General features: G+C 44.9%; 2 protein-coding genes across 2 annotated transcripts in view; one reads left to right on the top strand and one right to left on the bottom strand.

Annotated features, from left to right (window-relative positions):
- LOC145353355 (pyruvate dehydrogenase E1 component subunit alpha, mitochondrial-like) overlaps positions 1-17691 on the top strand; it is a 37757-nt gene extending 20066 nt beyond the window's left edge. The window contains exons 2-11 of the mRNA XM_080204028.1: positions 272-340; positions 1925-2098; positions 3188-3314; positions 7221-7312; positions 7464-7556; positions 8544-8699; positions 9834-9905; positions 11954-12021; positions 13709-13817; positions 17181-17691. Of these exons, the coding sequence (XP_080060154.1) occupies positions 272-340; positions 1925-2098; positions 3188-3314; positions 7221-7312; positions 7464-7556; positions 8544-8699; positions 9834-9905; positions 11954-12021; positions 13709-13817; positions 17181-17345 (1125 nt within the window). The 3' untranslated portion in view covers positions 17346-17691. The remainder of the gene's footprint in view (positions 1-271; positions 341-1924; positions 2099-3187; positions 3315-7220; positions 7313-7463; positions 7557-8543; positions 8700-9833; positions 9906-11953; positions 12022-13708; positions 13818-17180) is intronic.
- Positions 17692-21478: 3787 nt separating this feature from the next.
- The window catches only part of map3k15 (mitogen-activated protein kinase kinase kinase 15), a 124228-nt gene continuing 118959 nt past the window's right edge, over positions 21479-26747 (bottom strand). The window contains exon 28 of the mRNA XM_080204027.1: positions 21479-22168. Coding sequence (XP_080060153.1) covers positions 22105-22168 — 64 coding nt within the window. The 3' untranslated portion in view covers positions 21479-22104. The remainder of the gene's footprint in view (positions 22169-26747) is intronic.

Below are 26747 nucleotides of genomic sequence, written 5' to 3'. Positions count from 1 at the left end.
TTGTGTCACGTTCACCTGTCAATTAACGATGAAGTAACTCCTCGTGTATAAAACTTGGGGGTGATTGTGATCAAGCACTTTAGTTAAATTCAGTGCAAGTCTTTTAAGGTAATGCTATTCCACTGTAATAAACTGTTCCATTCACCAGTGGCCTTGCTGGGAATGCAAGATTGCTGAATTTGCACATCTGTAGATGTCTTTCTAACATACCCTTATGCATTTCCCCGTGGACTCGATTTTTTTTTACAGTTCTGTGTTTCATTTCTTTCAGCCTACCAAAGTTGTAGTGGGATCTCGCAATTATGCCGACTTTGCATCTGAAGCAACATTTGATATTAAGGTAATTTTTCATGAATATTGCCTCTTAATTGATTATTTATAAAATATTTATTCTGCTTTCAATAAATGGAAAATTAAAGAATCAAGTTAATTTGAAAGCCAGCCTACACTACACTATATAGTACTGTCAAGAGTAAATTGTGACTTTGATTTAAGAAAAGACCTTAAATTAAAAGAAGTATTCCACATTTATTCATTAATTTAACAAAAATTTTGCAATATTTTTCCAATCAAGAAAACATTATACAAAATTTCTGCGAAATGCTTGAGTGTTTGTATGTTCATTTTAACCTTGTGGAAGCATAGAAATGAAATGCTTAGGACACCTGTCACTTCCCTCAACTACCGCATCACCATATTTTGTTCAAGTATTAGATCATTAGCGATCGTGCCCCAGAAAGAACTTGCCGAAATAAGCATTGATTGGAGCTCAAATTGTTTTGTGCTGTAATTTTCTTTTTCATTTTCTGGGGCATGATGTTAGTAAGAACAGACAATGCAAAGAAAAAGTTTGTGATGACCTCTCATCAGTTTTTTAAAAAAGTTATTATGCATTTGCAACTGATTCTAGTTTTATTTCTTGACCAGTGTGTGCTGTGAATGCTGATTGAATAGGTTGGCAGTTTAAGTACCGACTAAAATTATCAAATACTTCACAGGACGTGATGTTTCCTGTGCCTCCATTTAGGAATAGCCTGTTTACCACCTTCATAATGTGTGTAGAGAATGGGTGTCATACAAGATAGCTCAAATGGCTGTAGAACTACCACGGGAGAGCAAGCGGAGACTTAGAAAATGAGGTAAAAGGTCCACCTGGGCGAAAACGTGTCATCGTTTTGGCACATCCCGATAAAGTCGCATCAGACGTCTGCCTGCGCCCATTTGTCTCACCCTCCGTGTGTTTCACGAAGGAATAAAAACGATGGAAAGATACGTTGGCATATTCTAATGCTTCTAAAAATCTAGGAGTTATCGGGTCACTAAGTAAACAAGTCTCCACCAATGTTTCTGCTGAAGCTTTGCTGAGTAATAAATATTTTTCCAAACTTCATTGATATCAGCATTAAAGTGACTGATTAAATCCGGTGCACGACATAATTTGCTTTAGTCTAACTTCTGTATAGATCATAGAATCCTACAGTGCCGAAAGAGACCCTTCGGCCCATCGAGTCCGCACTGACCACAATCCCACCTAGGCCCTACCCCCATATCCCTACATATTATTACCCTCTAATCCCGCTAACCTAAGCAGCTTTGAACACTAAGGGGCAATTATTAGTATGGCCGATCAACCTAACCCGCACATCTTTGGACTGCGGGAGGAAACTGGAGCACCCGGAGGAAACCCACGCAAACACGAGGAGAGCATGCAAACTCCACACAGTTTGCTCTGGTACTCTAATTACGTGCAAACTCCACACAATATGCTCCGATACTCGAATTATCCATTTTCTTCGATTGATTTAGTGATGCCAAATGTAGAACATCAAAGGATTACTTTTTTAAGAAAGTCTTTGGTTAGTGTTTTCTGCCGTAATTATTGCTGCCTTTGGATGTTTTCACAAAGAATTGTTTTTAAATATAGAAATGCGACTTGCATCGTCTTGAAGAAGGTCCTGCCAGCACAGCCGTCTTGACCAGAGAGGATGGCCTTCAGTACTACCGCACAATGCAACTGATTCGCCGCATGGAGCTCAAGGCAGATCAGCTTTACAAACAGAAGATCATCCGTGGATTCTGCCATTTGTATGATGGTCAAGTACGTATAGTAAAATGGATGGGAATGGCTCCTTCAATGAAGTGCTTCTTTTAACTATAAAGCCAGGTATTTAGTCAGAATTAAAAACGAATTCTCGGATCACAATTCTACACCTTCACAGCAATTGCTCTTAAAAAAAAATCAATGGGGAAAATTTGCACTGTTGGATGTTAGTAGAATTTATACGCTTTTTCCCAATTGTGCTATAAATGTTATACATTGGAAATCTCCCTCCTACGCTATAGATGTTGGAGGCCGATCAACACGATTTGCATTTAATTCGTGATATTTAATAGCCGTCAAACAGATGTTCCGCTAAAGTGTAAGTTTGCAAATCTAAGCTAAGCTTCCTAACACGAGAACGAGCTCGTGGAATTGACCCTTCCCATCTAACCCAGGACGAATGAGCTGGTAGGTTCCTTGTGATATGATCAGGTTGCTTGTTATAAGAACAGAAACAGCGCTGATGAAATGTCATTATCCTGAAACATTAACTCTGTTTCCTTTCCCAAAGGTGCTGCATTACCTGCTCAGCATTTTCTGTTTTTACTTTGGATTTTTCACACCTGCAGCATTTTGCTTTGTATTAGAGATTGACTGTTGTATTGTGAATTTCTTCATTCATTTGCTGCACTCTCACTGATCATACTGTTTTTTAGTCATTTTCTAACTCTTTTTATTTGTTTCCATTTTGCTTTTTGCTCTTGCTCTTGCTCGTATTTTCTTTCTCTTTCTAACTGTGCAGCTTCTTGTTCTGCTTAAACCTGTAGTCTTTGTTGTATCTGTATTAGTGGTGTTGATCTGAACTGTTTGCTTTGAACATACTGTAAAGTTACCGATTGAAGTTGGCCACTGTAGGTAGTATTAAATCATGCTGGGCTAGATGTGAAGTCTGTGCTATTTTCTAAGAATTCATTATAGAATTGCTATTCGGCACGCTTCCAGTAATATTTTGTTGCTCACGTTTGAGAGCCAGTCTGAATAACCTGTCTAACCACAGGCAAAATCCCTAGTGATCTGTTGTAAAGTGCTATGTTGGATTATGACACACACTAACTCAACTCTTAACTGTTGCATTTCCTATTGCAGGAAGCTTGTTGTGTTGGAATTGAAGTTGCGATCAAACCAACAGACCACCTGATAACAGCTTACCGGTCTCACGGCTACTCCTACACACGTGGGGTTCCTATCAAAGAAATTCTGGCCGAGTTGACTGGCGAGTAAAGCTACGATTAGCAAAATTTACAATAATTCATAAGATCGTATGAAATAAGAGTAGGCATTGGCCATTATATCATCAAGCCTGGTCGCAGTTAGTATCAGCTATTTGTATTAAACTCAGTCAGAACCTCCTTTCAGAAAGTACGCTTTCTCACAACCAATACGTCACTTGCAATACAGTGCACGACACGATAGTTCTTCACCATCTTCTGATATTCATTACAGAATAATTTAATGTATTTCACGTAGTCTGTCTGTGTCCCTCTGGTAACTTCCTCCTCCCGTCACCACAGCACGTTGCGCCCGTTATCTAAAGATCATCTGCAAATTTTCACACTGTCTCGGCACTTGCAGCATCTTTACTTCACATCATAAGGTCAGAAGTATGGATCATTGCTGAGGACTTCACTATTAGTGACTTCTGAGATACTGAAACAGCGCAAGCCCTAATTCAGCAAGACCTGGACTACATTCAGGCTTGGGTTGTTAAATGGCAAGTAATTATCATGCCACATAAGTACCAGACAAGTACCATTTCTAAAAAGTGAGGACAACCATCTCTCCATGACGTGAATGGCATTCCCATTGTCGAATCCTTCACTTTCAACATTTGGGGCAGGGGAATTACCGTTGACCAGAAACTGAACAGGACCAGCCATATAAATACCATGGGTGCAGGAGCAGGTAAGAGGCTGAGAACTCTACGGTATGTAATTTACCTGACTCCTTTTCTACCGTCTACAAAGCACAAGTTTGCAGTGTGATGGAATGTCCAGTCCTTGACTGGATGAGTGCAGTTCCAGCAATACAAGAAGTTCAGTACCATTTGGGAGAAGCCCTACTCGATTAACACACCATCCATAAATATTCACTCCCTCTACCACCACAATAGCAGTAGAATGCACCACTTACAAGATGCACTTAGCAAGGCCCCTTCACCAGCATTTTTCAAACCGACGACTTCTGCAACCTAGAAGGACAAAGGCAGCAGGCACATGGGAATACCACCACCTGTATATCGCTTCCAAGGCGTACGTCATCGTGACTTGGAAATACATCACGATTACTTCACAGTCGCTGGGTCAAAATCCTGAAACTCCCACCCGAATGCACTGTGGGTGTACTTACACCTCGGAAACTGCAACGGTTCAAGAAAGCAGCTTACAACTAACAAGGGCAATTAGGAAAGGGCAATAAATGCTGACCTAGGTAGCGATACCCTCATCCCGTGATATTTATTTCGAAAGGGATATCACGACTATAATATTAGAACGTAGAACATTACAGCGCAGAACAGGCCCTTCGGCCCACAATGTTGCGCCGACCAATTAAAAAAGCAATGACCCTCTAACCTAAACCAATCCCTTTCCATCCATAAACCTATCCACGGATCTCTTCAACGCCCCCAAACTAGGCGCATCTACAACTGCAGCAGGCAGGGCATTCCAATCCCTCACCACCCTCTGGGTAAAGGACCTGCCTCTGACATCCGTCCTATATCTACCACCGCTTAATTTAAAGCTATGCCCCCTCGTGCTAGCTTTCTCCATCCGAGGAAAGAGGCTATCGCTGTCCACCCTATCTAAACCTCTAATCATCTTATATGTTTCAATAAGGTCCCCTCTTAGCCGCCTTCTTTCTAACGAAAACAACCCCAAATCCCTCAGTCTCTCCTCTTAGGACCTTCCCTCCATACCAGGCAACACCCTGGTAAACCTCCTCTGCACCCTCTCCAATGCCTCCACATCCTTCCTATAATGTGGGGACCAGAACTGCGCACAATACTCCAAGTGCGGACGCACCAGAGTTTTGTACAGTTGCAACATGACGTTGCGGTTCCTAAATTCAATCCCCCTACCAATAAACGCCAAGACACCGTATGCCTTCCTAACTACCTTATCTACTTGATTCCCAACTTTCAGGGATCTATGTACACATACACCTAGATCCCTCTGTTCATCAACACTATTCAGAGTCCTACCATTAGCCCTATACTCTACACATCTGTTACACCTGCCAAAGTGAATTACCTCTCACTTTTCCGCATTAAACTCCATCTGCCACCTCTCGGCCCAGCTCTGCGACTTGTCCAAGTCTCTCTGTAAACTATGACACCCCTCTTCACTATCTACCGCTCCTCCGACTTTGGCGTCATCAGCAAATTTATTGATCCACCCAACTATACCCTATAACTATACCCAGATCATTTATAAAAATTACAAACAGCAGTGGCCCCAAAACAGATCCCTGAGGCACACCACTCGTAACCGAACTCCATGACGAATACTTTCCATCAACCGCCACCCTCTGCCTCCTATCTGCTAGCCAATTCCTGATCCAATTAACTAAATCACCCCCAATCCCATACATCTGCATTTTCTGCAGAAGCCTTCCATGGTGAACCTTATCAAACGCCTTACTAAAGTCTATATATACCACGTCAACTGCCTTACCCCCATCCACCTCTTTGGTCACTTTCTCAAAAAACTCTAAGGTTAGTAAGGCACGACCTACCCTTCACAGAACCGTGCTGACTATCTCCAATCAATACATTACTCTCTAAATAACTATAAATCCTATCCGTAATAATTTTTTCTAAAACTTTGCCCACAACAGAAGTAAGACTCACCGGTCTATAACTCCCGGGAAAGTCTCTGTTCCCCTTCTTAAACAATGGGACAACATTCGCTATCCTCCAATCTTCTGGCACTATACCTGTGACCAACGACGGCCTGAAGATCAGAGCCAGAGGCTCTGCAATCGCCTCTCTTGCCTCCCAGAGAATCCTAGGGTAAATCCCGTCCGGCCCAGGGGCTTTATCTATTTTCAAACCCTCAAGAATATCTAGCACATCCTCCTTATCAACTGCAATACTGTCCAGTTTACAACCCTGTAACCCAGTGTTCTCCACAGCTACATTTATGCTTCCCTGCGTGAACACTGAAGAGAAATATTGGTTCGATGCCTTGCCAATCTCTTCCGGTTCCGCACATAACTTCCCACTGCTGTCTCAAACTGGCCCTAATCTTGCCCTAACCAATCTTCTGTTCTTAACATATCTATAGAACACCTTAGGATTCTCCTTAATCCTATCAGCCAAAGTCTTTTCGTGTCCTCTTTTAGCTCTTCTTAACTCGCTCTTTAACTCCCTCCTAGCCAATCTAAAGCTTTCCAGTGCACTACCTGAGCCCTCAAGTCTCATCCTGACATAAGCCTCCTTTTTCCTTTTAACCAGCGAAACAACTTTTTTAGTGCACCACGGTTCCCTTGCTCGACCATTTCCTCCTCGCCTGACAGGGACATACATATCAAGGACTCGCAGTAGCTGCTCCTTGAAAAAACTCCACATTTCGGACGTTCCCAGCCCCTGTAGTCTCCTAGTCCAACCTACGCTTCCTAATTCTCTCCTAATAGCCTCATAATTACCCTTCCTCCAGCTAAAACTACTGTCCCGAGGTTCCAGTCTATCCCTTTCAATCACTAAGGTGAACGTAACCGAATTGTGGTTACTATCACCAAAATGCACACCAACTTCCAAGTCTAACACCTGGTCTGGCTCATTTCCCAGCACCAAATCCAATATAGCCTCACCTCTAGTTGGTCTGTCTACATACTGAGTCAAAAAAACCTTAGTGCACGCTTTCTGCAAAAACTGACCCCTCTAATGAGCTAGAGCTATAGCTATTCCAATCAATATTAGTAAAGTTAAAGTCCCCCGTAACAATTACCCTATTACTTTCACTCCTATCCAGGATCGTCTCCGCAATCCTTTCCTCAACCTCTCTAGAACTTTTAGGAGGTCTATAAAAGACTCCCAACAGGGTAACCTCTCCTCTCCTATTTCTAATCTATTCCTGGTTGCCTATGTTGTTCATAAAAATGATGTATCTACTCTCAACAGGAAGACGTGGAGGTTGTGCTAAAGGCAGAGGTGGCTCGATGCATATGTACGCCAACAAGTTTTATGGTGGCAATGGCATTGTCGGTGCACAGGTAAGGATGGATCTCTCTTTCTGATCACACTAGTTCAGATACTGCTTTTGATACAAAATACTGTGTAGATAAATAACATCTAGTACATAGTATAATTTTTTTTAGATGGAAACGCTTTTGCACAAAAACACTGATTTCTTCTTTGAATTAGGTTCCCCTCGGAGCTGGGATCGCACTGGCTTGCAAATACTTTGGAAACGACGAGATATGTGTAACTTTGTACGGTGATGGTGCAGCTAATCAGGTAAAGTATGCTTTCCATTCAGTTATGTATTTGTCTAAGTTGGCAGGTAATGCTGTAGTATGTCAGCTCACAGACCAATGTGTCAATACATCGGACACTAATACGATAACAAAATATTGACATCTCGGTATGCGTGTGGAGATTTTGGTTATGATTGACAGAAGGAAGCCAAGATTGCTGAATTCAGCTTTGATTCTAATATGCAGTGTACTTTAGAATGCGTCAGGTGGGTTTATACTGGGTCAGTTGCAAACCAAGCAGTTCACGAAGCGCTAAGTTCTCTAGTTACTGGAGTATCCAATCCCTGGACGTGAAGCTTGATGACAGTTTTTGCTGCCGAAGAAACTGCCTTTTCTGCACTCGTATGTATTTGTTATGTATGTGAGCCTGAAGGTTAGTAAAGGCTGCTGTCAGCGCTGTTGTCTTATTATTCCGCAAATTGTAAATCAGAAAACAAGATCTGCTGATGTTAGCAATTTGAGGTACGTGTAAATTATAGGAATCCGTCGACTTAGTACGCGGCTGAAGTTTATACGCACACATCGATGCAACCGACCTAATGAAACACGGCAACGGAAGCAGAAAATGCTGGAAAACCCCATAGGTCTGTCGGCATCTGTGGAAAAAGAAACAGAGCTAACATTCTGAATCTGTATGATTCTTCAGAGGTGGACAATTCGGGGTAAGGGATGCACTGGTGCTTGGCTTGCACTGTAGCATTGTTTGGAGACACTGGTGAAGAAAATTTTGTATAACTATACTGGCTCGTAGATCTATTTTGTTAATGGTGTAATATTCTATTTATTGATTTTTGAGCCAGATTTTGAAGGAATGAACTTTATTTTCTAAATTTCACACTTAGTAGGATCTTTTGAGGTGTTATACGGGACAGTGAAAGTGAAGGGGCAACGGCACTGGATGTTTTACTCAAATCCTTATTTTGTCATTAAATCTCCTGCGTTATTTATATTAATCTTCATTTTTTAGGGCCAGATTTTTGAAACTTACAACATGGCAATGCTATGGAAGCTACCCTGTATATTTATCTGTGAGAACAACAGGTATGGCATGGGTACCTCCGTGGAAAGAGCAGCAGCCAGCACAGACTATTATAAGAGAGGTGACTACATCCCTGGCCTGAGGGTAAGATACCTGACTCATTCAAGAATACCACACAAGTATTGTAAGTAAGAGACAGTTTTATTTGCTTTGCAATATACGTACTATTTATTTTGTACCTAGAATGACAATGTAACTTCTATTCCACTATTGACTAGTATTTTTAATATAATACTAATTACGTTTGAAATTACAAAATATCGTAAGGGCCCTCAGTTAAACAACAGTAATTTTGAAACCCAAAACATTTTTCTTTAAAGGGATAAATTCTCAATGTTTTGTGGCACATAAACTCTTGTTTTTCTTTCATTTAAGCTCACCATCTCATTAGATGTGAGGAATTTCTCAGTCATTGATTCTGACAAAAGATGTTTTATCTAGCCGTGTAATACATTATTCAATAAACAGATTGTTACTAAGCAACGCCACTTATTAATATGATAAATTGTGATATCTCTTCCTCGATACCACCAAACTGCATCAAGTTCTATTGGTGACGGGTCTAGTTTCAATCACAATGCTGACGTACATAACTAAGGCCCCCATGATAAATAATGCATTTTCCCGGATTGACGCACGTCAACATTTTGCTTGACTCTTAACCGTTGTCTGAAAAGGCCCGGCAAGCCACTTGGCTGTCAAGCTCACCGCTTTCTCGAGGGTAAGTAAAGTTGGACAATAAATAGTGGCTCGTCAGTGATATCGACATCCTGTGAACGAATTTTAAAAAAGTACTTGTAGAGATCGTAGTTACCATTGTATTCGGTTGGGTAACCATTGTGCAACATTCTGTGCAAAATTTTATTTCATTCCATACAATTTTTGACTGCTTGTTATCAAAGATGTTATCTAACATTGGTTATCAAAGTGCTTACGTTTTAACTGCTAAGGGCAAAGTGGCATTATAGTGTCTTGGTGCACACTGCTGCAAAGCAGCAGGATGCCACCTGGAACTGATTGTTTGTCACAGTGTGCAGCAAATCTAGAAGTGTGAGCCATACCCTACATATTACTGTTAGAAACAGCATTGCTCTTATTTCCTGGCAAAGGAATAACACTATATGGGAAAAAGGAACAAAAACATTATGATTCTTTAGGGTGTCTCTACAGCTGTACGTATGTCATACACGAATCTATCTTACACAATTCTGTTTACAGGTCGATGGCATGGATATATTATGCGTTAGAGAAGCAACAAAGTTTGCAGCAGAGCATTGCAGGTCTGGAAAGGTAACACATTGTCTTTACTGGTATATGTGAACACAACTTCTAGATATAAATGGTTCACTTGTTAGAGTTATGAAAACAGTAAATTTTCTAAAATATTTAGCTCAGAGAATGTAATTTGTGCCAGTTGGTCTATCAAAACAACTTGTGATTACATGACACATGTGAGTGTTCAGGAGCAAGTGTGAATTGCTGCAAAGGTTTGGACATAAATCTTGAGTATGATTTTGTAAATGTTGAGATTAACTTCATCTTGTTTAATTCTCACTACCATCTGTTAACTTTTACAACTTGTCGAAACCTAGATTAGCCAAACGCATCCTTAAAAATCGATAGAGATTCAGGACTACGAGTCAATTGTTTCATATGAAACGTTATAGGGAAGTATAGACCGTAATAGGTAATAAAAGCGAAATAATGTGGTTGTCGGAAACCTGAACTAGAAACAGAAAATGCTGGAAAAGCTCAATTAGTCTAACAATTTCTGCGGGAGAGAAACAGAGTTAACGTCTTGAGTCCAGTATGCTCGTTGGTCACGAACAGTCATATTGGATTTGAAACATTAACTCTGTTTCTGTCACAGCAGACGGTCACATGGGTTTTTGTAGCATTTTGTTCCTATACAATAATAGGCATCCAGTATAGCTACCAGACATTCATCTCACTGAAGGCTTTAAGCAGAATCATGAACCATTATTGTTGTTGTTCCTTAATTTGGCTTACATTAAGAATCTTGAATTTTCTTTTGTATGTCTGTATTTTTTCATGTTGACTAAGAATTTTCTAAAGGTGGTTTAATTGCATTTTATTGCTGGTTAGTCTTAATGATGAATAGTTGTAACCACTGCACTTTGTAGTTGATGACGTTCCTCCACTAAAAGTTGACCTAGTGATAACTCTCAGTAGACCGTGGGGAAATAAATCAAGATATTCTATAGAGAGATTATTTTACAGTCTGGAATTGGAATTTTAAAGGAATCTAAGAAATGCGTACGTACTTAAGAGGAATCGCAAAGTGAAACTGACCCAATAGTTGGAGGAGGACGTATCAGAAGCGATAACAGCGATAAAGTAGTCTCAGCATTCTTACGGTTTACGATACATCATCGGGGGGACGGGTATAAAAGAGTTCAGAGAATGGCTGGAACGAGCTGCCAGAGATGGTAATAGAGGCGGATACAATTTTATCTTTTAAAAAGCATTTAGACTGTTACACGGGTAAGATTGGCGTAGAGGGATACGGCCCAAATGCAGGCAATCGGCACTAACTTTATGGTAAAAATCGGACGGCACGGACAAGTTGGGCCAAAGAGCCTGTTTCACTGCTGTAAACCTCTGATTTAATATGAATCCTTCAATGAGATGAACGCCTTGTAGCTGTTCCAGTCAACTATTATGCTCTATGTCTTCCTGTGTATTAGAACGATCATTATAATGAATAGCTTTGAGCGGCACAGTGGTTAGCACTGCTGCCTCAGAGCACCAGGGACCCAGGTTCGATTCCTGGCTTGGGTCACTGTCTGTGTGGAATTTGCACGTTCTACCCGCGTCTGCAAGTGTTTCCTCTGGGTGCTGTGGTTTCAAAGAACAAAGAAAATTACAGCACAGGAACAGGCCCTTCGGCCCTCCGAGCCTGCACTGACCACGCTACCTGACTTAACTAAAACCCCCTATCCTTCTGGGGACCATATCCCTCTATTCCCATCCTAGTCACGTATTTGTCAAAATGCCCCTTAAAAGTCGTTATCGTATCTGCTTCCACTACTTCCCCAACAATGAGATCAAGACACCCATCACCCTCTGTAAAAAATTTGCCTCGTACGTCTCCTTTAAACCTTGCCCCTCGTACCTTAAACCTGTCTTTCCTCCCAAAGTCTGAAAGACACGCTACTTAGGTGCATCGGCCATGCTAAATTCTCCCTTAGCGTACCCGAACAGGCGCTAGAGTGCGGCAACTAGAGGACGTTAACAGTAACTGTGTCGCATTGTTAATGTAAGCTGACTTGTGACTAATAAATAAACTTTAACTTATAGCATTTGTTCAATTTCAGGGCCCCATCCTGATGGAACTGCAAACTTATCGTTATCACGGACACAGTATGAGTGATCCTGGTATCAGGTAAAGACAACCTGAATCTCAGTGTGATATTGAAACCAGTGGATTACACTCCAAGCATCAACTTTGAACCAGATATCGAGCCGTAGAAAACCTCCTGATTTACGAATGGACGTTCAGTGAATCGTAGACACCTGTATTGAGTTGATTGCTCAGGGTCTAGGCATTGAGGGTTGCAAAGCTGTCATCGGTCCTTTCTTTGCTATTTTGTATCTTGTATACAGAGATGTCGCTCTCCTGTGCCTGTGCTCGGTGGAGAAAATAGCTGCTGGGATATTAAAATATTGAACATTTGTGTGTGATGCTGAATAAACAGTATTGCTGTTTCATGCCAGAAGGTCAGAGCTACAAACGTAAATAGAAGATTGTGGAAATTATAGAGGGATGTAGTTTAATATAAGCTTAGAAGAAATACAGTTTTGAAATAATCTGAATGACAGAATCAGTTTGCTTCTAATCATTTGCTTTAAATTGCATTAGCAGCTTCATTGTGAAGGAGATGTGTAAACAAGGAATTAATTGTTGCAGAATTTTGTTCACTGGTCACTGGCTCCATGTTTTGCATGAAGAAGAATTGCACCAAGTTCTGAGATAGTGCTGTTTGTTTTTGATATCCAGAGGAGGATATTCAGCCTGTCACTGGATCTTGTGTCATCCAGTTAATCCCACTCCTTTGCAGTCTCGTCACGTACTTGCAGTTTTTTTCTCCTTCACGAGTTTATCTAATTGCCTTTTGAAAGCTAAATTAGAAAGTGTTTCCACCACTCTGTATCATCCAGTTACCTCACTCCTACGCTCTCTTCCTTTCGCATACTTGCAAATTTTCCTGTCTCATGTATTTCGCACATTGCCTTTTAAAAACTCAATCGAACGTGCTCCCACCACCCCGTGAGGCAAAGCACTGCAATTCCTACCATTTATTGGTATCTTTTTTAGTCACGTTTTATTACAGTTTCGAATTTCCACTTGGAGACAGTAAACAACATTTTGAAATGCAGCTCTTGGTGTCACATCTAAAAGTTGTACTTCACAAACCCACTGTTTCTGACGATAATGCTCGTGGAATGGAACGTCGTGCGTCAGGAACGAAGTTCAGTTTTTTTAGAAAGCTATTCCCTCTAACCAATAAACCTAAAATATAAATAATTGACAAGAACAACTGAGAGGCGTAGATACAGGTAACATATTTAAATAACCATCGGTATTGCGGCACATCTCACGTAAATATATTTCCACCTCTGCTGAAGTCAACTTGTTTTTCATGTCAGGGTGTTATGTTAATCCTGCGCAGCAGTGGAAAATTCTAAATAAAATTTGAAAAATTAAGCAATGTGATAGGTTCAAAAATAACATCTCCATAATATTCCTTCCAGTTATTTCTTTTGCTTTGCGGCTGCACCAAATCTTTTTTAACCTCTACCGATTAGCTCCACTTCTCCAGCAGTGCACAATTTCTCCTGGTATTCATCCTGCAGATTAAGGTTAACAAAATAACTTGTAATGAGTGATGGGTTAACTTAACCAATTCAAAGATGATTGCAGTTATTAAGAATTGAGCGACAATCCCTTACATTATTAAATTATTTCTGTCTTAATTGGGATTTAGTTAGTATCAGATATCAAGAACGAAAGTTGATGACCTGCAGCATGTTGGAACGAAACGGTTTTGATTGTACTTTGATGCACGCAGTTACCGTACCAGAGAAGAGATCCAGGAAGTGCGAAGTAAAAGTGATCCTATCTCCTTGTTGAAGGAGAGGCTGTTGAACAATAATCTGTCCAGCGTGGAAGAGCTGAAGGTACGTTCCCGTCTACGGCCTTTGCGATCGGTTTGAATGCGACAAATGATCATATGCGTTGAAACTTTGATTTTAAGTGACATAGTGCTTAGCACTGCTGCCTGAGCGTCAAGGATTCTTCTTGGCTTGGGTCACTGTCTATGCAGGGTCTGTATGTTCTCCCCATACCTGTGTGGGTTTTCTCTGGGTGCACTGGTTTCCTCCCACAGTCTGAAAGACATACTGTTTAGGTGCATTGACCAGGCTAAATTCTCCCTCAGTGTACCCAAACAGGTGCTAGAGTGTGGCGGCTAGAGGATTTTCACAGTAACTTCATTGCACTGTTAATGTAAACCTACTTGTGACACTAACACGTAAACTTTAAAATAACAACTGAATAGTTGTCAAATTTGCCTCCGTGACTGACCGCGCCGCAAGAAGCGTTTTGAGATATTTTTATACGAAAGGCATTAAATAAGAACAACACAGCACTGGAAACAGGCCCCTCGGCCCAACGAGCCCACGCCGCCATTTTAACATCGAGTTTCCCCCCTCCACCCATGACCCTCGTCTATGCTTACGGCATTCCACATTGAGGGAAGACTGATTTAGGGACAATTTGTTACATCAATCAGCCTAACAGCACATCTTTGGGGTGTGGGAGGAAACCGGAGCACCCTGAGAAAACCCGCGCGAGCACGGGGAGAACGCACAAACTCCTGCAGACACCGGCCCAAATCCACGTATCCGCACAGCAAACAGTGATGGTCACTGAGCTGTCGTGTTGCCCGGCATCTGGTCCAGTTTAAGCGTACGCTAACGACGCGAAGTACTAGGCCACTCTCGAAACAACCGAGAGCAGCCCTCGTACGACCCGTCGCGTGTACGCACCTTGTCGGACAACAAGGCGGACCGAAGCACCTGTGGATTAAAAGAGAAAAACGTCAATACCGTGCACATCCTTGTACAAATAAGGGTATCCCCAGAAGCTCAAAAGTAAAACAAGTGAGCCAGAAAATATGTTGGAAGATCCATAGGAATCAGTTGATTCCCAGGGACGCCCCAAGGCTCCTGAACCTTATTTAAAACAGTCTCCTATATCCCTCCATCTCCATCCCGCTCACGTGCCTATCTAAGTAACTCTTAAACAACTCCAGCGTGCCTGCCTCCACCGCCTTGCTTGGCAGAGCATTCCATACCCCCGCTACCCTCTGTGCGAAAAACCTCCCTCTAACATCCGAATGAGACATCGCCCCCCCCCCCCCCCCCTCACCCTAAGCCCGTGGCCCCTCGTAATGTGCGTTTCCAATCTAGGAAAAAGCTTACCAATGTTTACTCTATCTATACCCTTCATAAGCTTATATACCTCTATTAGACCTCCCCTCAGTCACCATCTTTCAAGGGAAATCAGCCCCAATTTGCCCAATCTTTCCTCATAACCCAGTCCTTTCATACCAGGCAGCAAGCTGGTAAACTGTTCTGCACTCTCTCCAGGGTCTCCACGTCTTCAGTAAGGCAACCAGAACCGGACACAGTACTCCAAAAGCAGGCGAACCGACGTTCTATACAACTGCGACATTAGACTCCAGGTCTTATACTCTATACCCCTTCCTATAAAGGCTATCATACCATAAGCTAGCGTCACAACCTTCTCCACCTGTACTGCCACCTTCAAAAACTTGTGCACTTGCACCCCCAGGTCCCTCTGCGTTTCTATACTCTTTATAGGTCTACCCTTTATCATATAACTTCCCCCTACATTATTTCTGCCAAAATGCATCATCTCACATTTATCAGGATTAAACTCCATTTGCCATTTATCTGCCCGATATACCAGCCTATCTATATCCTGTCGTATTGCCAGACACTGCTCCTCACTGTCCGCCAATCCGGCCATCTTAGTGTCATCTGCAAATTTGCTGATCACACCACTTAGTCCATCTTCCAAGTCATTTATCTATATTACACATAGAAGAGGTCCCAATACTGAGCCCTGAGGCACACCACTAGTGACAGACCTCCAGCTTCCATTACTACTCTCTGTCTCCTATTACCAAGCCAGTTATCAATCCACTTAGATACCTGTCCTTGTATTCCACGAGCATAAATTCAGATATTACGAACAAGCATTAATTCAGCAATTCAGCTGGCCAGTTTACTCCTAATACCCTTTCTCTATTATACCAATTCGGAAAGGATTTTTAGATCTTGGCCGGAGGACGAAACAAGCTAACTTAAAATTATATCTTCCTAATCGAGTCTTTTGTGCATCCGAGTGCTGCACTGTAATAGTCTGACAGCATCTACGGAGACAGAGGGAACAGCGGTTAACTCTGCTGCCTCAAATCGCCAGGGACACGGATATGATTTGGGTGGCTGCGTGTGGAGTTTGCATCTTCTTCCTGCATCTGCATGGGTTTCCCCTGGGTTAGGTTAATCAGCCATGCTAAATTGCTCCTTACTGATAGGGGGACGTCAGGGGGATCAGTAGGGTAAATACGATATGCGGGGTTATGGGCCCGGGCGGGATTGTTGTCGGCGCAGCCTCGATGGGCCAAATGGCGTCCTTCTGCACTTAAGGGACTCTGATATTCTACGAATAGAATAGACGCGAATATATGTTAAAATTCACAGTGGCTTGCAGTCAGAATCATAGAGGTATACAGCACAGAAAATGATCATTATACCGCAGGAAGCAGTAAACGCATTGGATATTTTTACGGCAGAGGAAGATTCTCGTTATGCAAGGAAATCAAAGGTTATCGAAGACAGATAGGAATGTGAAATTTGGAACATGCAGATTAACCTTGATATTGAACAATGGGGCAAGCTGAAGAGTCCCAATTGCCTACTTCACCTATTTCCTAAGTTCATATATACGGATGTTTCAAAAATAGAAATAAAATTTTAAAAATGCAACATGAAGCAAGGAAGAAAGTATGGGGCAGTCAGCAGCTATAAGAAAAGATAAATATTGTGTGTGTGACTTGAAAAGGGTAACTTTTTTTGAATGTTGCCTGTCCTGTTGTGCATTTCCAGGACTTAATTTTCTCCCAAACAAATTAAATTGTTTGAAAAATTAGAATCAAGCAGCAGTTTGTGGGTACGAAGACATAACAAGGATGAAATCGGTCGACAGAACTAACTTCAACGTGCTCAGTAGCCTGTTCGGCATCACAGTCAATTTTCCTTCCCATTAACCTCACTAAGCTCATTTCACATTACTGGGATAGACCAATATCACCTGTGTGTGTGTGTGTGTGTGTGTATGCGTATAGCGAAGTAAGGATCTATCTTTAACGGCGATGCTCCCTTTCAGCACCATTTCACCGTGCAGTAGTTGCTGTGCAATGTTTCACTTGGAGCACTTGTGCTGTTTTATAGGAAATTGATGCTCATGTCAGGCAAGAGGTAGAAGAAGGAGCACAGTTTGCCACCACTGACCCTGAACCACCCCTAGAAGAGCTGGCTCACAACATTTACTGCAACGAAGCAGCGTTTGATGTTCGTGGCACTAATCCATGGATCAAGTATAAATCTGTCTCCTAAAAGTAAAAAGTGTTCTTCAAATCTGTTGCCTACAACCAACATGCACATTCTCAATGGGATGTGAAAGTCGGGTTCATAAAAGATAAAACTTTAGTTAATCAAAACTGCATATAAAGAAATTAGGACTTTTTTTATTGTTTGAAATTTCCTTCAGTTTTTAATGTACATACACAGTTTATTAACTAAATGTATCATTTATGTTCCATGATTTATTTCCTATTTACCATCTTGCACTAGTTTGCTTATTTTTAATTGAGGGTGTTCATTGAGCTGATCAGAACTGCCGATACTTGGTTGATAGTTGCAGTGTCTGACGTCAGTATAATAAAGGTGTATGTCAAAATTATACGGTATCGTGGAACGTGGCTTTGAATTTTAATTAGAACTGCTTTATTTTTCAGAGTCTAGGTAAAAGACGTTTGTACGTGTTCAAGGGTGTAACGTTTTCACTAAATCTCCCTCTGTCCTAACGAACCTAACTCTCAAGGATGCCCCTTACTGAACCCATGCAACACATTCAAACCAAATATATATTTTTATGACCTATTTTACTGCAAAGTTACGGCCCTTTTTATCTAACAACAGCCGGAGGAGGCCTACATTGTGTTAGGCTGGGCTGGGTTCTGACTCAAGCCCCAGAAGCGAGAGCCACCACGCTGACGTCGCCAGCTTTATTCGTTCATCAAGATTCTATAGGCTCGATATTACGTGGAGAACTGTGCACGTCAGGAATTCAGGTATGAAGGTGCAGGAGCCTTTTTTAGAATCTATATTTTACGCTGGTTTTCCTTTCTCTATTTTAGATAGTTACACGGGCACGATGGGTATAAAGGGACATAGGCTAAACGCGGGCAATTGGGATTAGCTTAGGGGTTTTTAAAAAATGGGCGGCACGGAGAAACGGGCTGAAAAGTCTGTTTCCACGCTGTAAATCTCTACGACTGTACGTAGGGGATTTCCACTCTTAATAACGACTCAGCTAACAAACGCGCGAAGACAGTACTCTGTTAAGAGCCATTCTTTATTTTCCAAGCTCGGCCAGCGTACGAGGGAAAGCGATTCGGATAGTTCCAAATCAATTCTGAGATTCCGTTTAATTCCACAATTGTACAATTTTCAAAGCTTATTCGCCCACCCCAGTTGGGTACGACCCAATCATTATAAGTATAGGTTATATACCTGGGCAGTATGGGACTGCGTGATCAGCTCACGAACCTTAAGGATCTTACTCAGTCTCCTGATATTTCCTAGACTTCCCTATCATCGGTTCAATGCGTATCCCACTCATAAGGGCTGGCTGGAGACTGATTTTTTTTTAAACCTTGGTTTAGCAGCAGTATTATGTTTTAAAGAAAGGTATAAATATTTTCAAAACTAAATGTCTAAATTGTCCAATTGTGGTTATACGTACCTCTACGCAAGCAATACATTTTGGGTGCTTTATAACTCTTTCTGTATCATATCTACACCGATCTTGTCAGTTCCGCTCTACCGATCATTGGTTCCAAGCCATTCTGAATCCCTTTACAGAGGATTATAAACACCGATACACAGAAGATGCAGTAGAGGCACAGCGATAGCTGTGTCTGAATTCCCAATATGTTGACGAGTCAGCTTGTATTTAGTTTGTAAAATCTCAGGTTCAAAAGATTTAGTGATCCCACGTGATACCTGCAACGTAAATGAGCTTTTGATTTTAGGGTAACAAAAAGAAAACATAGGATGACGGAGAGAGAGGGGGTCAATAACTTTAGTTTCAGATTACTCGATCAAAGTGCAAATACGGTGAGCGACCGTCCACCCGAATTGCAAGATTCTGTGGCACAGTCGATGGAACCGAAAAATTGTCTCACGTAACGTGAATGTTGTTCTGTATCCACTACATTAGAGATGACGTGTGGTGTTATTCAGGCAGTTCAAAATCTAACAGCAAGTCTTTTTTAAAAAAAAATTAAATTTTCAACGTTTTTTTCACAAAAATATTAACCTCTGGCTTATTAAATGGCTTACCCTAGTCCAACACCAACATCTCAACGGACACAATATTCTCGAACAAACACACAACGGATTCGGGTTCAGAATGTGAGAAATACCAGCGATGTTGGGAATTGCATTCGTCTTAACAAACCTTGATCAAACTTGATTGTAGGGTAATACTTTTTACTTGGTTGGTTTCCAAGCCATCTAAATTTCATAAATGTGCAAGAAATCACAAACTTTTCTCAGAAACCGCTGCAAACTTGCCTGGTGACCTGCGTCCCATCAGCAAAACAATCGAACCTCGTGCAATAATTTTCAACCTAAGAACCCAAGGATTTAATTGTGATTTATTATTTCCTGGAGGGAGGAAAATAGGGGGAATGGAAATCTGGAACTTATTTTGGGGGAAAAATGTCGAGGACAGGATTGAATCGTACATTTCAAAACCTGAGTTTGATAGATTTTGTTAGACAAAGTTTATAAGATAGGCGTTATCAGACAGATCAGCTATAATGCAAATGAACGGTAGAACTAATTCAAGGGCCTGAATGACCTAGTCCTGTTCCTATGGTGATAGCAGTAATTATTCTGAGACCACACCATGTAAAATGTTTATTTACAATTAGGCAAAAAAAAGTCAAGTATGAAAAGAAGAATACATGTAAGCATATAAATAGTCTTTGGTAAGATAAATGCCCTTCCTGGGAGTGGCATCAGAAGAAAATGAAACATTCAGATCGCATTTTTCCTGACTGGAAAATTCAGCACGATAGTCTCTGTAATAACATCGTCAATTATTGCTGAGGATGGCATTGACACGAAGATACTGTCGTCTGGTCACTTATAAAACGTCAAAGAATTAATGGCTTTTTTCATTGTCGAATTCATCCATCGGGAGACTGAATCATTACCTTTGTAACCTTATTGAGTTCTTTGAGAAAGTGACCAAAGAGGTGGATAGGGGTAAGGCAGTTGACGTATATATGGATTTTAGTAAGGCGTTTGATAAGGTTCACCATGGTGGGCTTCTGCAGAAAATGCAGATGTATGGGCTTGGGGGTAATCTAGGTACTTGGATCAGGAATTGGCTGGCAGATAGGAGACAGAGGGTGGTGGTTGATGGTGAATATTCGTCATGGAGTTCGGTTACGAGCGGTGTGCCTCAGGGATCTGTTTTGGGGCCACTGCTGTTTGTCATTTTTATTAATGATCCGGATGAGGGTATAGTTGGGTGGATTAGTAAGTTTGCTGATGACACCAAAGTCGGTGGTGTGGGAGATCGTGAGGAAGGGTGTCATAGTTTGCAGGGTGACTTAGGTTGCAGAGCTGGGCCGCGAGGTGGCGGATGGAGTTTAATGCGGAGAAGTGTGAGGTAATTCATTTCGGTAGGAGTAACAGATGTGTTCAGTATAGGGCTAACGGGAGGACTTTGAATAGCGTGGAGGAGCAGAGGGATCTAGGTGTATGTGTACATAGATCCCTGAAGGTTGGGAATCAAGTAGATAAGGTAGTCGAGAAGGCATACGGTGTCTTGGCGTTTATTGGTAGGGGGATTGAATTTCGGAGTCGCAGCGTCATGTTGCAACTGTACACAACTCTGGTGCGGCCGCACTTGGAGTACTGTGTGCAGTTCTGGTCCCCACATTACAGGAAGGACGTTGAGGCTTTGGAGAGGGTGCAGAGGAGGTTTACCAGGATGTTGCCTGGTATGGAGGGGAGGTCATATGAGGAGAGACTGAGGGATTTGGGGTTGTTTTCGCTGGAAAGAAGGAGGTTAAGAGGGGATCTTATTGAAACATATAAGATGATTAGAGGTTTAGATAGGGTGGATAGTGATAGCCTTTTTCCTCGGATGGAGAATGCTAGCACGAGGGGGTACGGCTTTAAATTAAGGGGTGGTAGTTATAGGACGGATGTCAGGGGTAGGTTCTTTACCCAGAGGGTGGTGAGGGATTGGAATGCCCTGCCTGCTGCGGTTGTAAATGCGCCTAGTTTGGGGGCGTTTAAGAGATCTATGGATAGGTTTATGGACGAAAAGGGATTGGTTTTGATTAGCGGGTCAGTGTTTTTTGTTTTAAAAAAACTGGTCGGCGCAACATCGTGGGCCGAAGGGCCTGTTCTGCGCTGTAATGTTCTATGTTCTATGTTTTGTCAGGTCCAAATAAAATAATGGCTCTGTGATCCAATTGGCAAATCGTTTAAACAGGTCAAACGTGCTTCTTGCATAAATTCAGTTCGACAGTGCAGAGATTTCATCGCACACAAGAATTCACCGCCACAGCTCATGACTGATATCCACGGCTAAATTGAGCACAAGGCTTAACAAATAAACTCTTTCCATCAGTGAAAGGTCTCGAGCTATTCATTTGCATCCAGGAAACCAGCTTTTGATCTTTAATTAAAAATGGTAGTTCAAAAGCCATGGCTTATTATGCACTGCCCATCACAGAATGGGAACTATCAGTAGTGATTGTCTCAATGCTGTTTAACTGAAGGAGACAATGGGATTTGTCAGAACAAGTCATTTTTAAGTTTAGCTATTTTTAGATCGTTTGCTAATCAATCTCAGGTCATTACAGATATCTGCTGTGTAACTATTGGGTGATGATTCTCAATGTCACTTAGCATGAGAGCGCACACACTGTACCCAAGGACTGTGATGGCTGATAAAAAAGCTGCAAAAACACAAACTCAAGACAGACAATAATTTCTCCATAAATAGCTGTTTTGGTCATTAGTGTTTCGAAAATATCAGTGTAATTACTGTTCTTGCTGTCAGTCAATCCTCGGTTGTTTTCCTGAACTTTAATATACCATTCCAGATTCGGCAAATAGGTCCTCCTCTAAAATATGAAAAATAGCAGTTAGATCCTAGTCCATGGGAACATTTGTGCGACAGGACAGAGCATTTGATACAGTGTATGTAAACACATCCACACTTGCCACCGACCTGAACTAGTTGCAGTCTTTATGCATTTCTGGCCTCTACGTGCACACCTCTTCACGAGCCTCAAAAGCTTGGGGATATTTTCCATCCCTTTTTCCAGGCTGCCAACATTTCATGCGTACTCGATGACCGAATATGCGAACCAAACAAATTTATAGTAACAGCTACTGATCAAAGACGGTAAGAAATCTGACAACACGAGGTTTAAGTCCAACCGATTTATTTGTTAGTAAACTCACAAGCTTTCGAGGTTTCGCTCTTTGTCAGGTGAATGAAGAGTTTTAGTCTCAGACAGAGCATACGACAGCACAGACAGTTTACAGATTACTGATTAAGACTTGAACAGCAGGTTAGGTGCCAAGATTCACATTCTAATCAGTAATCTGTAAACTGTCTGTGCTGTTACATGCGCTGTCTGAGGCCAGAACTCTTCATTCACCTGACGAAGAGCGAAACCTCAAACTTGTGAGTTTACTACCAAATAAATCGGTAGGAATTAAACCTGATGTTGTCAGACATTTTACCGGTGTCCAACGCTGGAATCTCCACAAAGGACAAAGAACAGTGCCGCACCGAACAAGCCCTTGGGCCCACCACATCTGTGCTGACACAGATGCCTCTCTAACTTATTGACGCGGTCCATATTTCTGTCCCTGCCGATTCGCGTATCTCTCCAGATGCCTCGAGTGTCGTGATAGAATCTGTTTCCACCATGCCTCGAGCAGCAGGTTCCAAGTATTCACCACCCTTTTGAAAAAAAACTTTCACCCCCTCACTCTCAATCTGTCACGAAGGTAGCACAGTGGTTAGCACTGCTGCTTCACAGCTCTAGGTATGTGGGTTTGATTCCTGGCTTGGGTCACTGTTTTTGTGGAGTTTGCACGTCCTCTTTGCGTCTGCATGGGTTTTTTCGAAAGATGTGCAGGTTAGGTTGATTGGCCATGGTAAAATTGCACGAGCGTCCTGACGTGGAAGTTAGAGGGATGACTGGGTAAATATGCCGGCATATTGGATAAGGCCTGGGTGGGATTGTGGTCAGTGCAGACTTGATGGGCTGAACGGTCTCTTTCTGTACAGTTGGGATTCCATGGTGATTCTATCCCCTGAGTAACTGACCCTTCGAGCAGAGGAAAAAGACTGACTGTCCACTCAATACACGCCTGTCATAATCGTGGTAAATCTCGATTAGGTGACGTCACCCGCTCCTCTTCACCACACCCCTCTTCCCAACCCTTTGACTCTGCTTTCCCTCCCCACCTTAGCCGTCTCCTCCCCACCTCCTCTTCCTCCTCCCCCTCTCCCCTCCCACCCTTCCTCTCCCCTCCCACTCCCCTCCCGCCCATCCTCTCCCCTCCCACCCTTCATCCCTCTTACTTCCCTCTCCACACCCTCCCTCTCCCCACCGCTCTTACTTCCCTCCCTCTCCCCAACTGACCTACCTCCCTCCCTCACCCCCCTCTCTCCCTCTTACTCCCCTCTCTCCACTCCTCCCCACCCCTCTGCCTCCTCCCCTCCCACCTCTCCTCTCCTCCCACCTCCCTCTCCTCTTCTCCCACCTCCCTCTCCTCTCCTCCCCATTACTCCCCATCCCTACTCTCCTCCCCCTCCTCCCCCATCCCTACTCTACTCCCCCTCTTCTCCTCCTCCTCCTCTCCTCTCCTCCCTCTCCTCTCCCCCACTCCCTCCTCTCCCCCCCTCCCTCCCTCCTCTCCTCCCTCCCTCTCCTCCCCCTCTCTCCTCTCTCCTCTCTACCCACCCTCCCTCCTCTCCCCCCCCTTCCTCCCCTCTCTCCTCACCCACCCTCCCTCCTCTCCCTCCTCTCCCCTCTCTCCTCCCCCTCTCTCCCCTCTCTCCTCCCCCTCCCTCCCCTCTCTCCTCCCCCTCCCTCCTCTCCCCTCTCTCCTCCCCCTCCCTCCTCTCCCCTCTCTCCTCCCCCTCCCTCCTCTCCCCTCTGTCCTCCCCCTCCCTCCTCTCCCCTCTCTCCTCTCCTCCCCCTCCTCCCCCCCCTCCCTCCTCTCCTCCCCCTCCCTCCTCCCTCCTCTCCTCCCCGTCTCCCTCCTCCCCCTCCCTCCTCTCCTCCCCGTCTCCCTCCTCTCCTCTCCCCCCCCCTCTCCCTCCTCCCCCTCTCTCCTCTCCCTCCTCTCCTCCCTCTCCCCTCCTCCCCCTCCGCTCCTCCTCCCTCCTCTCCTCTCCCCCCCACTCTCTCCCTCCTCCCCCTCTCTCCTCTCCCTCCTCTCCTCCCTCTCCCCTCCTCCCCCTCCGCTCCTCTCCTCCCCTCCTCTCCTCCCCTCCCTCCTCTCCTCTCCCTCCCTCCCTCCTCTCCCTCACTCCTCTCCTCTTCCTCTCCTCTCCTCCCCTCTCCCTCCTCTCCTCCCCTCTCCCTCCTCTCCTCTTCCCCCCTCTCTCCTCTCCTCTCCCTCCTCTCCCTCACTCTCTCCTCTCCCTCCCTCCATCTCTCCCTCTCCCTCCCTCTCTCCTCTCCTCTCCCTCCCTCTCCCTCCCTCCTCTCCTCCCTCCTCTCTCTCCTCTCTCCTCTCCCCTCCCTCCTCTCCTCTCCCTCTCTCTCTCCCTCCCTCCCCCACTCTCTCCTCTCCCTCCCTCCTCTCCTCTCCCCTCCCTCCTCTCCTCTCCATCCCCTCCCCCTCCCTCCTCTCCTCTCCTCTCCATCCCCTCCCCCTCCCTCCTCTCCTCTCCCTCCTCTCCTCTCCCTCCTCTCCTCTCCCTCCTCTCCTCTCCCTCCTCTCCTCTCCTCTCCCTCCTCTCCTCTCCTCTCCCTCCTCTCCTCTCCCCTCCCTTCTCTCCCCTCCTCTCCTCTCCCTCCTCTCCTCTCCCTCTCCCTCTCCCTCCTCCTCTCCCTCTCCTCTCCCTCCCTCTCCTCCTCCTCTCCCTCTCCCTCCTCCTCCTCTCCCTCTCCCTCCCCTCTCCACTCCCTCTCCTCCTCCTCTCCCTCTCCTCCTCCTCTCCCTCTCCTCCCCCTCTCCCTCTCCTCCTCCTCTCCCTCTCCTCCTCCTCTCCCTCTCCCTCCTCCTGTCCCTCTCCTCCTCTCCCTCCCCTCCCTCTCCTCCTCCTCTCCCTCTCCCTCTCCCTCTCCTCCTCCTCTCCCTCTCCTCCTCCTCTCCCTCTCCTCCTCCTCTCCCTCTCCTCCCCCTCTCCCTCTCCTCCCCCCTCCCTCTCCCTCTCCTCCCCCTCTCCCTCTCCTCCCCCTCTCCCTCTCCTCCTCCTCTCCTTTCCCTCTCCTCCTCCTCTCCTCCTCCTCTCCCTCTCCTCCTCCCTCTCCTCCTCCTCTCCCTCCTCCTCCTCTCCCTCTCCTCCTCCTCTCCCTCTGCTCCCTCCCCTCCTCCCTCTCCTCCTCCTCTCCCTCCCCTCCTCCTCTCCTTTCCCTCTCCTCCTCCTCTCCCTCTCCTCCTCCTCTCCCTCTCCTCCCCCTCTCCCTCTCCCTCTCCTCCTCCTCTCCCTCCTCCCCCTCTCCCTCCCCTCCTCCTCCTCCTCTCCCTCTCCCTCTCCTCCTCCTCTCCCTCTCCTCTCCCTCCCCTCCTCCTCCCCCTCTCCCTCTCCCTCTTCTCCCTCCCCTCTCCAATCCCTCTCCTCCTCCTCTCCCTCTCCCTCCCCTCTCCACTCCCTCTCCTCCTCCTCTCCCTCCTCCTCCTCCTCTCCCTCTCCCTCTCCTCCTCCTCTCCCTCCTCCTCCTCTCCCTCTCCTCCTCCTCTCCCTCTCCTCTCCCTCCCTCCTCCTCCCCCTCTCCCTCTCCCTCTTCTCCCTCCCCTCTCCAATCCCTCCTCCTCCTCCTCTCCCTCTCCCTCCCCTCTCCACTCCCTCTCCTCCTCCTCTCCCTCTCCTCCTCCTCTCCCTCTCCTCCCTCTCCTCCTCCTCCTCCCCCTCTCCCTCTCCCTCTTCTCCCTCCCCTCTCCAATCCCTCTCCTCCTCCTCTCCCTCTCCCTCCCCTCTCCACTCCCTCTCCTCCTCCTCTCCCTCTCCTCCTCCTCTCCCTCTCCTCCCTCTCCTCCTCCTCCTCTCCCTCTCCCTCCCCTCCTCCTCCTCTCCGTCTTCTCCCTCTCCTCCTCTCCCTCTCCTCCTCCTCTCCCTCTCCTCCTCCTCCTCCTCTCCCTCTCCTCCTCCTCTCCCTCTCCTCCTCCTCTCCCTCCCCTCCTCCTCCTCCTCTCCCTCTCCTCCTCCTCTCCCTCCTCCTCCTCTCCCTCTCCCTCTCCTCCTCCTCTCCCTCTGCTCCCTCCCCTCCTCCCTCTCCTCCTCCTCTCCCTCCCCTCCTCCTCTCCTTTCCCTCTCCTCCTCCTCTCCCTCTCCTCCTCCTCTCCCTCTCCTCCTCCTCTCCCTCTCCTCCTCCTCCCCCTCCCCTCCTCCTCTCCCTCTCCTCCTCCTCTCCCTCCCCTCCTCCTCTCCCTCTCCCTCTCCTCCTCCTCTCCCTCCTCCTCCTCTCCCTCTCCCTCTCCTCCTCCTCTCCCTCTGCTCCCTCCCCTCCT

This window comes from Carcharhinus amblyrhynchos, chromosome 15 (genome assembly GCF_965287045.1).
Source record: "Carcharhinus amblyrhynchos chromosome 15, sCarAmb.v2.hapA, whole genome shotgun sequence".
NCBI classification, from domain to species: Eukaryota; Metazoa; Chordata; class Chondrichthyes; order Carcharhiniformes; family Carcharhinidae; genus Carcharhinus; species Carcharhinus amblyrhynchos.
Note: the sequence above shows the minus strand (reverse complement) of the source record. Positions and strands in the feature narration are given on the sequence as shown.